This window comes from Xiphophorus couchianus, chromosome 20, assembly GCF_001444195.1.
Source record: "Xiphophorus couchianus chromosome 20, X_couchianus-1.0, whole genome shotgun sequence".
Classification (NCBI taxonomy): domain Eukaryota; kingdom Metazoa; phylum Chordata; class Actinopteri; order Cyprinodontiformes; family Poeciliidae; genus Xiphophorus; species Xiphophorus couchianus.
In genome coordinates, this window is record NC_040247.1 from 3960437 (window position 1) to 3976534 (window position 16098).

General features: G+C 43.9%; 2 protein-coding genes across 2 annotated transcripts; both read left to right on the top strand.

Annotated features, from left to right (window-relative positions):
• Window positions 1–1890: 1890 nt before the first annotated feature.
• Window positions 1891–3870, top strand: LOC114136245 (general transcription factor II-I repeat domain-containing protein 2B-like). The gene has a single exon (XM_028004111.1). It carries the CDS (start codon window positions 1907–1909, stop codon window positions 3731–3733), a length of 1827 nt encoding a protein of 608 aa, XP_027859912.1. The 5' UTR covers window positions 1891–1906; the 3' UTR covers window positions 3734–3870.
• Window positions 3871–8667: 4797 nt separating this feature from the next.
• LOC114136246 (general transcription factor II-I repeat domain-containing protein 2B-like) lies at window positions 8668–11141 on the top strand. Its single transcript, XM_028004112.1, has one exon. The coding sequence runs from the start codon at window positions 9178–9180 to the stop codon at window positions 11002–11004; it is 1827 nt and encodes a 608-aa protein (XP_027859913.1). The 5' UTR covers window positions 8668–9177; the 3' UTR covers window positions 11005–11141.
• Window positions 11142–16098: the final 4957 nt, after the last annotated feature.

Genomic DNA, 16098 nt, shown 5'->3' on the forward strand with positions numbered 1-16098 from the left:
CTATCTGATGTTAATTTATGTTAAAAAGAAAACAGTTTTCAAACTTACACAGATAATGACTCATTTCTGATGAAACTACAACTGTTTGGTAGTAATAATAATAATAATAATAATAATAATAATAATAGCACCTAACCTGAGAACAACATCTCCTCTGTGAAGTTCGGTGGTGGCAGCATCATGCTGCAGGAGGGACGACATCATGAGAAAAAACATTTTATGGAAATCTAGAAGCGTCATCTAGAACCATGAAGTTCAAAGTTTAATTTTTAAAATAAAGATACAGAATAATGGGGTGCTGTGGTGGCGCAGGGGCAAAGCATGACCCACGTTGAGGCCTTAGTCCTTGTAGCGGTGGTCGTAGGTTCGATTCCCGGCCTGGCGACATTTGCCGCATGTCTTCCCCTCTCTGATTACCCTGTTTCCTGTCAAACTACTTTCAAATAAAGGCCACTAGAGCCAACAGAACCTTAAAAAAAAAGATACAGAATAATTATCGTAATCATGACTGATTTGAGAAAATGTTGATTTAAAACGGTTTAAGTTTATGTTTTAGGAAACTTTAAAAAAATCTGATGCCTCGTTTCTGATTCAGTTACTGATTAATAAGCTGATTATTAATGTGTTTTTGCTTCAGTTCATCCCAAACCCAGAACCATTCCAGTGACTGTGATCAGCCGGAGCATAAAGACCAGGCTGCAGGCCGTGGACAGGAGGGTGAGGTGCTGCCGCTTGGTGGAGGGAGGCAGTACTGCAGGTTTCATAGCGGTTGTGTTGGCAGGAGAAACATGGAGGACAAGAAGTTAAAACACAAAGTAAACACAGACATGGCATCACGAGAATTATGATGTAAATAAAAGAAGCATGGGCCCGATTCTAAATATTAGGACCGTTCTTATGATTCCTGACTGGAAGCTGACTGAAGTGTTTGAGGAAGTTTAGCTCCTAATAAATGAGGAGTGTGACTGATGATGCACTCGTTGGTTGTTTCTGCTCCTCCTGCAGATCCAGAGACTGAATGAGCTGCTGCCTCAGATCAAACTGCGGCGCCATGAGAAGCTGCAGCAGGTGGGTTCTCCGTCCAGGTGCTGCCGCTGCCCGACCCGCAGCTCAACGGTTCACCGGTTCTGTTTCCTTTCCCAGGAGATCGAATGTCTCAACCAGAAGCTGAGCTTCCTTCACAGGAAACTGCAGGTGAGAAACGATTTCTGAGAGCCTGGCTTCGTTTTATTACAGATATTTAAAATATTCCTGTTCACATGTTCACTGCTTTTCTCTGCTTCAGGAGGCCGAATCCCACCGCTGGAGAGGAGCCTTGACCAGAGCGCCTCTGTGGTGACCGACGGGTCAGAGTGGGATTATAATCTGATTACTGTTTATGAATTATAATCTGATTACTGTTTATTAATCATAATCTGATTACTGTGTTTATTAATCATAATCTGATTACTGTTTATGAATCATAATCTGATTACTGTTTATTAATCATAATCTGATTACTGTGTTTATGACAGTGTTGTATAGTAACGAAGTAAAAATACTTCACTACTTTACTTAAGTCAGGCATGTCAAACATACGGCCCGCGGGTCGGACCCGGCCCGTTGGATGATTTAATCCGGCCCGGCATAAATTTCTGAGTATGTCAAAAAAAAAAAGCGAGTCTCTAGCTCATTTCTATCAAAAATTGTGATTTTTTAAAAATAAATACAAACCAAATGCTCCCTCCGGCCGCTAGAGGGCAGTAAATGTGTAAAAGCGCTCACGTCCAGCATGCGGCACTGATACGAGTTAGTAACAGGATGTAAACATTCGCAATGTGATGCGTCCAAGTAAAAATAAACTGGCAATCTTACTTCACCATTCACCACTACTAAACAAGTTATCGGTCAACACACCCTTCCCAAAATGGCACTGTCAAAAAAAAGAAAAGTGGACACAGAATGCAGAGGGTTCCAGGAAAAATGGACTGAGAAGTATTTATTCACGGAAGTGAACGCAAAACCAGTGTGCTTGGTATGTAATCAGCAAGTTGCAGTATTCAAAGAGTTTAATATTCGGCGCCACTATGAGACTCATCATAAAGAAAAGTTTGACCACTTGAATGGACAAATAAGGAAAGACGAGATAAACAAATTGGTCGCTGGTCTGAAGAAACAGCAGTCTACTTTTACACGCAGCCGCGATATTTCTGATGAGGCTGTAAGAGCCAGCTACATTATTGCCAACGAGCTAGTGCAGGCATCCAAGCCATTTTCTGATGGGGAGTTTGTAAAAACATGCATGCTGAAGGCTGCAGAAGTCGTGTGCCCTGAAAAGCGACCTGCTTTTGCCAATATTAGTCTAACAAGGAACACTGTCGCAGATCGGGTGACAGAACTCTCAAGTGACTTGAGCAGCCAACTGAAAGAGAAAATCAAGTCATTTATCGCATTTTCAATTGCAATAGATGAGAGTACCGATGTCACAGATATTGCTCAACTGGCCATATTCATTAGAGGTGTTGATGAAACTTTGACCATCACCGAGGAGCTTCTTGAAATGGTGCCTATGAATAACACCACAACAGCAGATGACATTTTCAGCGCTCTCGTTGGCGCGCTGGACAAGGTGGGAGCGGACTGGTCCCGTGCCGTGAGCCTGGCTACCGACGGTGCGCCATCAATGATCGGGAGAAAGGCAGGCGTTGCCACAAAATTCCGTGACAAAGTACAGACTGCAAATGGAGGACAAGAGTTTTGGATATTTCATTGCATTTTACATCAGGAGGCGTTATGTTGTAAAACACTGCAAATGGACCATGTTATGAGTGTGGTTGTGAAAACTGTCAATTTCATCAGAGCGCGCGGGCTAAATCACCGTCAGTTTGACACATTTCTCAGTGATAATGACATTCATGCTGGCCTACCATACCACACTGACGTGCGGTGGTTAAGCAGAGGTGCAGTACTTAAGCGCTTCTTTGAGCTACGAGGGGAAATTGGACAGTTCGTGGAGAAGAAGGGATGCCCAGTAAAGGAACTTAAATGCAAGGAATGGGTGCAGGATCTTGCGTTCATGGTTGATATTACACAACACTTGAATACACTTAACACTAAATTGCAGGGCCGTAACAGAGTTGTCACTCAATATTACGACAGCATAAGTGCGTTCAAGATGAAACTGTCACTGTGGGAGACGCAGCTATCCAACGGTGACACCGCGCATTTCTCTTGTCTCACAGCTGTGCGTCCGGAGGCACCGGGCCGTCCCGATAATGATTTGGATAAATATAAAGATAACATAACAGATTTGCTGCAAGAGTTTGAGCAGAGGTTTCAGGTATTCGGTGAACTTCAAAACAAATTTGGCTTTTTTCGCTTGCCATTTACAGCGAAGCCTTCTGATATGCCAGCTGACATTCAACTCGAGCTTATTGACTTGCAGTGCGATTCCGCTATGAAGGATAAATTTAGGTCAGTGGGATTGGATACGTTTTATCAATATCTCGTGCCAGGTTACCCCAAATTAACAGCCATGGCTGCAAAGGTTCTATCCATGTTTGGGACTACTTATCTTTGTGAACAGGTGTTTTCGGTAATGAATAATAATAAAACAAAGCAGCGCTCAAGGTTAACAAATAAACACTTGAATGACATTGTTAAATGTGCTGCTACTCAGGATTTGACACCTAATATCGATGCACTTGTGAAGGCAAAAAGATGCCAAGTTTCAGGAGCCAGCAGCAGCAAGTAGACTGCAGGAGTGCATTGAGAGAGAGAAAACATTTTTTTTTAATGTCTCTTCTCTACCGGAAAACAAGCCATTTAAAGGTGGGATGTTCTCACAATCTGTGAAAAATAAAAATGAATAAAAACCAGAAAATCCTGGGAGTTTGTCTTTGAATGTGAAGATTCGACATGAAGATGACAGAAAAAGAGCTACAGAAAATAAAACAATTGAAATCTGTATTGCTTTAAATGAACCCTTAGCTTTTTCTTTATCTAGAATATGTTTATCTGTATTTGTTTTTTCTTGAGGCAGAACAAATGAGGCATAACTCTGTCGTTATACAGTGTGTCTGCGAATAAAGTTGAAAAAAAAAACAACATCCGCCCCCCTCTCCCTCCCCGTCACCCAACAGACTTCTTGTGGCTTTGACGTGAAGCTGTGATGTCACTCATCCTGTCTGTGACATCACAGGCGCCTGTCTTTATATTCCCAGATTCCAGAGAGAAATTCATTTGCAGTCTTCAATCTCAAACAAAACTGAACGATGGCGGGAAGAAATGTATTGCTGGAGAACGTGGAGAGTTTGGAGAAGAGCTGCTGGAAGCTTACAGGAGAGAACAAGAAGCTTCAGAAAACTGTCGAAGATCTGAGGCTGAAGATTGAACGACTGACTGCCAGGAAAAAATATAACAACTGGCAGGCAGAAAATGAAAGGCTGGTCAACAAAAATGATTATTTGAAAAAACAATTCAGCACTTTGAATAGTGAATTGGACGAGGCTAAAACGACAATTGAACAACTACAATCAGAAAGCAAAGCCTTGTCAACCCATAATAGGAAGATACAATGGGGTACAATGGTCGATAAAAAAAATTTTAACAATTCAATGAAAGAGAAATCGCAACAGTTGTACTGGATTGGCAAGGTGAACAAAGAGCTCACTCAAGAAATTGCTGGACTTAAATTAAAGATGGACAGACTTAAAGCCAGGGAAGAAAATTCAAAGGCTGAGCCACAACACAAAGAAAAGATGGACAAAACAAAGAATCAGACCCCGGAAGAAGAAACTAAAGAAGAGAAATCAAATATATTTCAGACAATTGGGAGAACATTCATCAAAATGTATCAATCAGGGACTTTGAGGTATTGGGTGCCACCCTGGATATTTTAATTTCGAAATAACATTAAATAACGACCACAAAAGCAGGGCTAGACTCAGATGAAGCTTCAGAGCAGAGGCAGAAATCTGCGGCTTCCAGCGGGAGGAACGGACATCAGAAGACCGTGACCACCGCAGGCTCCTAGGAGTCTCACAGATCCTTTCCAGGACTGTGTCTCCGACCCGCCTGCTGGAAACTATCCGTCGGATAGTCGAATCTCAGATTCAGGAAGAGCAGTGTGGTTTTCGTCCTGGTCGTGGAACACTGGACCAGCTCTACACCCTGCAGGGTCCTGGAGGGTGCATGGGAGTTCGCCCAACCAGTCTACATGTGTTTTGTGGACTTGGAGAAGGCGTTCGACCGTGTCCCTCGGGGAGCCCTGTGGGAGGTTCTCCGGGAGTATGGGGTACCGGGCCCTTTGATACGGGCTGTCAGGTCCCTGTATGACCGGTGTCAGAGTCTGGTCCGCATTGCCGGCAGTAAGTCAGGCTCGTTTCCGGTGAGAGTTGGACTCCGCCAGGGCTGCCCTTTGTCACCGATTCTGTTCATCACTTTTATGGACAGAATTTCTAGGCGCAGCCAAGATGTTGAGGGGATCCGTTTTGGTGGCCTCAGGATCTCATCTCTGCTTTTTGCAGACGATGTGGTCCTTTTGGCTTCATCAGGCCGTGATCTGCAGCTCTCGCTGGAGCGGTTCGCAGCCGAGTGTGAAGTGGCCGGGATGAGGATCAGTGCCTCCAAATCCGAGGCCATTTTTTTGAGCCGGAAAAGGGTAGAGTGCCTTCTCCGGGTCAGGGGGGGTGTCCTGCCCCAAGTGGAGGAGTTCAAGTATCTCGGGATCTTGTTCACGAATGGGGGAAGAAGGGAGCGGGAGGTCGACAGGCGGATTGGTGCAGCGTCTGCTGTCAAGCCGGCGCTGTACCGGTCCGTCGTGGTGAAGAGAGAGCTGTGCCAAAAAGTGAAGCTCTCGATTTACCGGTCGATCTACGTTCCCACCCTCATCTATGGTCATGAGCTTTGGGTCATGACCGAAAGAACGAGATCGCGGATACAAGCGGCCGAAATGGGTTTTCTCCGTAGGGTGGCTGGGCTCTCCCTTAGAGATAGGGTGAGAAGCTCAGTCATCCGGGAGGGACTCAGAGTAGAGCCGCTGCTCCTTCACATCGAGAGGAGCCAGTTGAGGTGGCTTGGGCATCTGGTCAGGATGCCTCCTGGACGCCTCCCTGGTGAGGTGTTCCGGGCACGTCCCACCGGGAGGAGGCCCCGGGGAAGACCCAGGACACGCTGGAGAGACTATGTCTCTCAGCTGGCCTGGGAACGCCTCGGGATTCCCCCGGAGGAGCTGGAAGACGTGGCTGGGGAGAGGGAAGTCTGGGCCTCCCTTCTGAAGCTGCTACCCCCGCGACCCGACTCCGGATAAGCGGAAGAAGATGGATGGATGGATGGATGGATGGATGGATTGTAAATATTTTTGTTCAGCTTCTGCTGAACCTGCAGCATGAATGTTCATGTCTGCAGAGGAAAATGAATGAATGAATGAATGAAATGTTGAGGGGATCGAATACAGCTGCTTGTGTCGTCGTTGCTCTTCATCTGATCTGCTTATTAAAAACAGCAGAAATTATTGTCAATATTTTCCTTCATAAAATAAAATCAGTTTTTTAGTACATCGTTTTATTTTTTAAAGCGATTCATCTCACTTCCTGTCTGAAACAAACTACTTGGTTTAATGACAATAATTTCTCAGGTGTAAATTATTTATGATGCATTTTTTTGTTTTTTGCACGTCTCAGCAGAAAAAACAGAAAAAGTTTCATGTATGCATTTATGATGGGATTATTGCCACGTTGATCAGAAATCAGTTTTAGCATCTTGTGAGTTTTATAAAATGTCTCCACAGATCCTCAGCGACGCCTTTGGGCTGAACGTTCCCAACGTGGTGCTGAAGGTTCGTGACGCTGAAATCTTCACGTTTCCAGACGATTCCAGATCAGTTTCATCTTTTCTTAAATATCATCTGCAGATGAGGAATCCCGGCGGCTGCCTGATCCCCCTGAACGCCTCCATTCCTGCTAACAGCAAACACACGTATGTAGCATGACCACCGCTAACTCCCACAGAGCCCACGTTGTCTGACCGCTGTTTCTCTCCACAGGCCCCATGTGCTTGAAGTGACGCGGCTCTTCCAGAACGGTACGCTCCAACACAAAATATTTATCATATTAAAAACTCCTAAATGAGATTTAACGACTAATTTAATATAAAACATTTCTTTATTTACATGCAAACACAAAGCTTTTCGCCCTCCTGCTTCCTATATTATCAGTTATTAATAAAACACTTCATCATGCCGCAAAATCTGAAATACTGAGCTGAAACAAGAAATGGTTTGAATTTTTGTTACTATCTGATGTTAATTTATGTTAAAAAGAAAACAGTTTTCAAACTTACACAGATAATGACTCATTTCTGATGAAACTACAACTGTTTGGTAGTAATAATAATAATAATAATAATAATAATAATAATAGCACCTAACCTGAGAACAACATCTCCTCTGTGAAGTTCGGTGGTGGCAGCATCATGCTGCAGGAGGGACGACATCATGAGAAAAAACATTTTATGGAAATCTAGAAGCGTCATCTAGAACCATGAAGTTCAAAGTTTAATTTTTAAAATAAAGATACAGAATAATGGGGTGCTGTGGTGGCGCAGGGGCAAAGCATGACCCACGTTGAGGCCTTAGTCCTTGTAGCGGTGGTCGTAGGTTCGATTCCCGGCCTGGCGACATTTGCCGCATGTCTTCCCCTCTCTGATTACCCTGTTTCCTGTCAAACTACTTTCAAATAAAGGCCACTAGAGCCAACAGAACCTTAAAAAAAAAGATACAGAATAATTATCGTAATCATGACTGATTTGAGAAAATGTTGATTTAAAACGGTTTAAGTTTATGTTTTAGGAAACTTTAAAAAAATCTGATGCCTCGTTTCTGATTCAGTTACTGATTAATAAGCTGATTATTAATGTGTTTTTGCTTCAGTTCATCCCAAACCCAGAACCATTCCAGTGACTGTGATCAGCCGGAGCATAAAGACCAGGCTGCAGGCCGTGGACAGGAGGGTGAGGTGCTGCCGCTTGGTGGAGGGAGGCAGTACTGCAGGTTTCATAGCGGTTGTGTTGGCAGGAGAAACATGGAGGACAAGAAGTTAAAACACAAAGTAAACACAGACATGGCATCACGAGAATTATGATGTAAATAAAAGAAGCATGGGCCCGATTCTAAATATTAGGACCGTTCTTATGATTCCTGACTGGAAGCTGACTGAAGTGTTTGAGGAAGTTTAGCTCCTAATAAATGAGGAGTGTGACTGATGATGCACTCGTTGGTTGTTTCTGCTCCTCCTGCAGATCCAGAGACTGAATGAGCTGCTGCCTCAGATCAAACTGCGGCGCCATGAGAAGCTGCAGCAGGTGGGTTCTCCGTCCAGGTGCTGCCGCTGCCCGACCCGCAGCTCAACGGTTCACCGGTTCTGTTTCCTTTCCCAGGAGATCGAATGTCTCAACCAGAAGCTGAGCTTCCTTCACAGGAAACTGCAGGTGAGAAACGATTTCTGAGAGCCTGGCTTCGTTTTATTACAGATATTTAAAATATTCCTGTTCACATGTTCACTGCTTTTCTCTGCTTCAGGAGGCCGAATCCCACCGCTGGAGAGGAGCCTTGACCAGAGCGCCTCTGTGGTGACCGACGGGTCAGAGTGGGATTATAATCTGATTACTGTTTATGAATTATAATCTGATTACTGTTTATTAATCATAATCTGATTACTGTGTTTATTAATCATAATCTGATTACTGTTTATGAATCATAATCTGATTACTGTTTATTAATCATAATCTGATTACTGTGTTTATGACAGTGTTGTATAGTAACGAAGTAAAAATACTTCACTACTTTACTTAAGTCAGGCATGTCAAACATACGGCCCGCGGGTCGGACCCGGCCCGTTGGATGATTTAATCCGGCCCGGCATAAATTTCTGAGTATGTCAAAAAAAAAAGCGAGTCTCTAGCTCATTTCTATCAAAAATTGTGATTTTTTAAAAATAAATACAAACCAAATGCTCCCTCCGGCCGCTAGAGGGCAGTAAATGTGTAAAAGCGCTCACGTCCAGCATGCGGCACTGATACGAGTTAGTAACAGGATGTAAACATTCGCAATGTGATGCGTCCAAGTAAAAATAAACTGGCAATCTTACTTCACCATTCACCACTACTAAACAAGTTATCGGTCAACACACCCTTCCCAAAATGGCACTGTCAAAAAAAAGAAAAGTGGACACAGAATGCAGAGGGTTCCAGGAAAAATGGACTGAGAAGTATTTATTCACGGAAGTGAACGCAAAACCAGTGTGCTTGGTATGTAATCAGCAAGTTGCAGTATTCAAAGAGTTTAATATTCGGCGCCACTATGAGACTCATCATAAAGAAAAGTTTGACCACTTGAATGGACAAATAAGGAAAGACGAGATAAACAAATTGGTCGCTGGTCTGAAGAAACAGCAGTCTACTTTTACACGCAGCCGCGATATTTCTGATGAGGCTGTAAGAGCCAGCTACATTATTGCCAACGAGCTAGTGCAGGCATCCAAGCCATTTTCTGATGGGGAGTTTGTAAAAACATGCATGCTGAAGGCTGCAGAAGTCGTGTGCCCTGAAAAGCGACCTGCTTTTGCCAATATTAGTCTAACAAGGAACACTGTCGCAGATCGGGTGACAGAACTCTCAAGTGACTTGAGCAGCCAACTGAAAGAGAAAATCAAGTCATTTATCGCATTTTCAATTGCAATAGATGAGAGTACCGATGTCACAGATATTGCTCAACTGGCCATATTCATTAGAGGTGTTGATGAAACTTTGACCATCACCGAGGAGCTTCTTGAAATGGTGCCTATGAATAACACCACAACAGCAGATGACATTTTCAGCGCTCTCGTTGGCGCGCTGGACAAGGTGGGAGCGGACTGGTCCCGTGCCGTGAGCCTGGCTACCGACGGTGCGCCATCAATGATCGGGAGAAAGGCAGGCGTTGCCACAAAATTCCGTGACAAAGTACAGACTGCAAATGGAGGACAAGAGTTTTGGATATTTCATTGCATTTTACATCAGGAGGCGTTATGTTGTAAAACACTGCAAATGGACCATGTTAGGAGTGTGGTTGTGAAAACTGTCAATTTCATCAGAGCGCGCGGGCTAAATCACCGTCAGTTTGACACATTTCTCAGTGATAATGACATTCATGCTGGCCTACCATACCACACTGACGTGCGGTGGTTAAGCAGAGGTGCAGTACTTAAGCGCTTCTTTGAGCTACGAGGGGAAATTGGACAGTTCGTGGAGAAGAAGGGATGCCCAGTAAAGGAACTTAAATGCAAGGAATGGGTGCAGGATCTTGCGTTCATGGTTGATATTACACAACACTTGAATACACTTAACACTAAATTGCAGGGCCGTAACAGAGTTGTCACTCAATATTACGACAGCATAAGTGCGTTCAAGATGAAACTGTCACTGTGGGAGACGCAGCTATCCAACGGTGACACCGCGCATTTCTCTTGTCTCACAGCTGTGCGTCCGGAGGCACCGGGCCGTCCCGATAATGATTTGGATAAATATAAAGATAACATAACAGATTTGCTGCAAGAGTTTGAGCAGAGGTTTCAGGTATTCGGTGAACTTCAAAACAAATTTGGCTTTTTTCGCTTGCCATTTACAGCGAAGCCTTCTGATATGCCAGCTGACATTCAACTCGAGCTTATTGACTTGCAGTGCGATTCCGCTATGAAGGATAAATTTAGGTCAGTGGGATTGGATACGTTTTATCAATATCTCGTGCCAGGTTACCCCAAATTAACAGCCATGGCTGCAAAGGTTCTATCCATGTTTGGGACTACTTATCTTTGTGAACAGGTGTTTTCGGTAATGAATAATAATAAAACAAAGCAGCGCTCAAGGTTAACAAATAAACACTTGAATGACATTGTTAAATGTGCTGCTACTCAGGATTTGACACCTAATATCGATGCACTTGTGAAGGCAAAAAGATGCCAAGTTTCAGGAGCCAGCAGCAGCAAGTAGACTGCAGGAGTGCATTGAGAGAGAGAAAACATTTTTTTTTAATGTCTCTTCTCTACCGGAAAACAAGCCATTTAAAGGTGGGATGTTCTCACAATCTGTGAAAAATAAAAATGAATAAAAACCAGAAAATCCTGGGAGTTTGTCTTTGAATGTGAAGATTCGACATGAAGATGACAGAAAAAGAGCTACAGAAAATAAAACAATTGAAATCTGTATTGCTTTAAATGAACCCTTAGCTTTTTCTTTATCTAGAATATGTTTATCTGTATTTGTTTTTTCTTGAGGCAGAACAAATGAGGCATAACTCTGTCGTTATACAGTGTGTCTGCGAATAAAGTTGAAAAAAAAAACAACATCCGCCCCCCTCTCCCTCCCCGTCACCCAACAGACTTCTTGTGGCTTTGACGTGAAGCTGTGATGTCACTCATCCTGTCTGTGACATCACAGGCGCCTGTCTTTATATTCCCAGATTCCAGAGAGAAATTCATTTGCAGTCTTCAATCTCAAACAAAACTGAACGATGGCGGGAAGAAATGTATTGCTGGAGAACGTGGAGAGTTTGGAGAAGAGCTGCTGGAAGCTTACAGGAGAGAACAAGAAGCTTCAGAAAACTGTCGAAGATCTGAGGCTGAAGATTGAACGACTGACTGCCAGGAAAAAATATAACAACTGGCAGGCAGAAAATGAAAGGCTGGTCAACAAAAATGATTATTTGAAAAAACAATTCAGCACTTTGAATAGTGAATTGGACGAGGCTAAAACGACAATTGAACAACTACAATCAGAAAGCAAAGCCTTGTCAACCCATAATAGGAAGATACAATGGGGTACAATGGTCGATAAAAAAAATTTTAACAATTCAATGAAAGAGAAATCGCAACAGTTGTACTGGATTGGCAAGGTGAACAAAGAGCTCACTCAAGAAATTGCTGGACTTAAATTAAAGATGGACAGACTTAAAGCCAGGGAAGAAAATTCAAAGGCTGAGCCACAACACAAAGAAAAGATGGACAAAACAAAGAATCAGACCCCGGAAGAAGAAACTAAAGAAGAGAAATCAAATATATTTCAGACAATTGGGAGAACATTCATCAAAATGTATCAATCAGGGACTTTGAGGTATTGGGTGCCACCCTGGATATTTTAATTTCGAAATAACATTAAATAACGACCACAAAAGCAGGGCTAGACTCAGATGAAGCTTCAGAGCAGAGGCAGAAATCTGCGGCTTCCAGCGGGAGGAACGGACATCAGAAGACCGTGACCACCGCAGGCTCCTAGGAGTCTCACAGATCCTTTCCAGGACTGTGTCTCCGACCCGCCTGCTGGAAACTATCCGTCGGATAGTCGAATCTCAGATTCAGGAAGAGCAGTGTGGTTTTCGTCCTGGTCGTGGAACACTGGACCAGCTCTACACCCTGCAGGGTCCTGGAGGGTGCATGGGAGTTCGCCCAACCAGTCTACATGTGTTTTGTGGACTTGGAGAAGGCGTTCGACCGTGTCCCTCGGGGAGCCCTGTGGGAGGTTCTCCGGGAGTATGGGGTACCGGGCCCTTTGATACGGGCTGTCAGGTCCCTGTATGACCGGTGTCAGAGTCTGGTCCGCATTGCCGGCAGTAAGTCAGGCTCGTTTCCGGTGAGAGTTGGACTCCGCCAGGGCTGCCCTTTGTCACCGATTCTGTTCATCACTTTTATGGACAGAATTTCTAGGCGCAGCCAAGATGTTGAGGGGATCCGTTTTGGTGGCCTCAGGATCTCATCTCTGCTTTTTGCAGACGATGTGGTCCTTTTGGCTTCATCAGGCCGTGATCTGCAGCTCTCGCTGGAGCGGTTCGCAGCCGAGTGTGAAGTGGCCGGGATGAGGATCAGTGCCTCCAAATCCGAGGCCATTTTTTTGAGCCGGAAAAGGGTAGAGTGCCTTCTCCGGGTCAGGGGGGGTGTCCTGCCCCAAGTGGAGGAGTTCAAGTATCTCGGGATCTTGTTCACGAATGGGGGAAGAAGGGAGCGGGAGGTCGACAGGCGGATTGGTGCAGCGTCTGCTGTCAAGCCGGCGCTGTACCGGTCCGTCGTGGTGAAGAGAGAGCTGTGCCAAAAAGTGAAGCTCTCGATTTACCGGTCGATCTACGTTCCCACCCTCATCTATGGTCATGAGCTTTGGGTCATGACCGAAAGAACGAGATCGTGGATACAAGCGGCCGAAATGGGTTTTCTCCGTAGGGTGGCTGGGCTCTCCCTTAGAGATAGGGTGAGAAGCTCAGTCATCCGGGAGGGACTCAGAGTAGAGCCGCTGCTCCTTCACATCGAGAGGAGCCAGTTGAGGTGGCTCGGGCATCTGGTCAGGATGCCTCCTGGACGCCTCCCTGGTGAGGTGCTCCGGGCACGTCCCACCGGGAGGAGGCCCAGGGGAAGACCCAGGGCACGCTGGAGGGACTATGTCTCTCAGCTGGCCTGGGAACGCCTCGGGATTCCCCCGGAAGAGCTGGAAGAAGTGGCTGGTGAGAGGGAAGTTTGGGCCTCCCTTCTGAAGCTGCTACCCCCGCGACCTGACCCTGGATAAGCGGAAGAAGATGGATGGATGGATAAATTGCTCCTTCGAAGCCGGAGTCCGATACGCCTGCGGTTTCCAGCGGGAGAGACGGACATCAGAAGACCGTGGCCACGGCAGGCCCCTAGGAGTCTCACATCTTTTCCAGGACTGTGTCTCCGACCCGCCTGCTGGAAACCAACGGCTGACGGGACGTCCGTGAAGGGGGGACAAGTGAGTAGCGTTTAAATTAAAAAGTGAGCGAACGATTGAGGGTCTTTGGGGTGTAAAACCCCATGAATCCTAGGCACTGATTGGTAACAGAAGGACTGAAAAATCCGTAACAGGACAGCGGAGTCCGCGTAAACTGAAAAACCCGTAATACCAAGTGTGAGTGTGAGAGTGAGAGTGAGAGTACTTGGAGGAATTTAAATACCACTAGGTATTTGTCCTCATACCAAACGGCAGGAGTGCAAACGGTGAACCTCTGGTGGATGCATGTAGGCAAGAATTTCCCACCTGAAAAGGTTGAAGAGGGAATTACCACAACAGGGGATTGATCACCGTCCTGCTAAGAATTTATCCAGTCTTTTAGAGTCCACCCTATGTGTTTTTAAGACTGGAACGAAATTGACTAATTTGCTCAAAATGGGAAAAGGGAATAGCAAATTAACACCGAAAGATAAACTCCAGTGTAAGAAAGCAATGTCAAATTTATTTATATAGCACTTTAAAAACAGGCATAAAACTGCACCAAAGTGCTGCACAAGAATGACAATAACACAAATGAATAAAAACAGAGTATCAAAACACTAGTTCAATTAAATGCCAAGGAATAAAAATGAGTTTTAAGAAGCGATTTAAAATGATCCAGGCTGTGGGCAGATCTAATTTGGAAAAGTAGATTGTTCCATAGAAGAGGAGCAACAACAGAAAAAGCCCGATCTCCTTTCCTCTTAAGCAACCAAATACAGAAAGAAAATAAAAAGAAGATTTTGAAGATATAGAGTATGGATAAATAAATAAATGATTTAGTAAACAAAATGAAAAATAATGAATTATCTAAAAGCTGGAAAGAAAAGTAGGGAGAGGAAGTTCATGCAAGGAGGGAGTGAGGATTGTTTTGTGGTCTGTCTGACAGTAGAGAAGTCATTATCATCGCATAAGGCAAGATTTTGATGTAGTTTTAGTTTTCTAAATTCAGAGAACAGTTTTCTCTTTAGAGTGGCTTGTTTAAGTAAGCAAATGATTTATGAGGAATGAAATAATATGGGAAGTTTTAAACGTTTCACAACTGCAAAGAAAATAATAATTTGGTATTGTGATGCCTTGAGTGGACATCCAGAGAGGTTGACCAGCAAGTGTTAAGGTGCCAACCTGAACATTATCCAGCTGAATACCTCAATTTAGGCTTTGATGAGAGGGGGGGGGGGGTTATCTTTACTTTTCCTACACACACTTGCACACATAATGCAACATGATTGGATTTGGGCAGAAGGGCGTGATTAATTTGCCATATAAAGAAACCTGGAATGGAGTAGTGGAACGGAGTGACAATGTAATCACAATGCACTGTAAGCTATGTAATGTGTTTTGAGGCAGTTAACCAAAATCCCGGACGATTTTTAGGTCTGAAAAGTAGGACATGTCCGGGAAAAAGAGGACGTCTCACCCTACCATCGAGGTAACGTCTTATGAAATGGTTATAATCCTCCTGTTTCAGTAACTATAGCTTGGTCACTAGGCACTACTGTATTGTGAAACGTTGAGCATAAATGAACTTTGTTTGGCATTGTTTCAGTTCCACACGTGGTGTATTTAGCTTAGGCCTAATGTTGACTGTAGCAGGCTACCTAGACTCCTCTGTTCAAGGGGGACAGAAGCCATAGCGATAGCAATTTAGACTAAATTTAACGAATATAGGAAAGGCATGCAAGTTCAAAACCAGGTTTACAGATGCCAATAAGCTGCATTTCCCTCCCAATTCTTTTTTTCTTTTGCATAATGACCAGTTGTGTGCACCACCTACTGACTGTAGCATTGACTGATTCACTGATTTGTGAAGTAGAGTAATCGTAACAGATCTTTTTCTTCATGTTGGCTGCATTTTCTGTACTATTTATTTTTCTCATTTTCAGCACTGACCTTACTTGAAGGGAAAACTTGAGGCTTACAAAAACTTTGTATTTTCTGTCCTGGAGGGTTTACTAAGAAGCTGGTTCAGTTGTAAAGCAGGTTAAGTTAACCTTGTGCTATAGGTAAAGCACCTAATTTTCTTAACTAAATGATGCCTGCAGGTATATCTATTAGCAGGTTTAATTTTGCCTGCACTTGGTTGGGTACATTATTTTAAGTGTATTTGACAAGTTTACCAAAATATAAAAAATGTCATTCAAACTGCATTTGCTTTGTTTTACTTTTTACTTGTACTTTTCATTACATTACTTGAGTACATCCATTTTTACAGTAATTTCCATACTTAAGTACAGGAAGTTTCAGATACTTTAAGACTTTAACTTAAGTAACATTTCAGTCAGTGACTTGGACTTTTACCAAAGTCATATTTTGGAG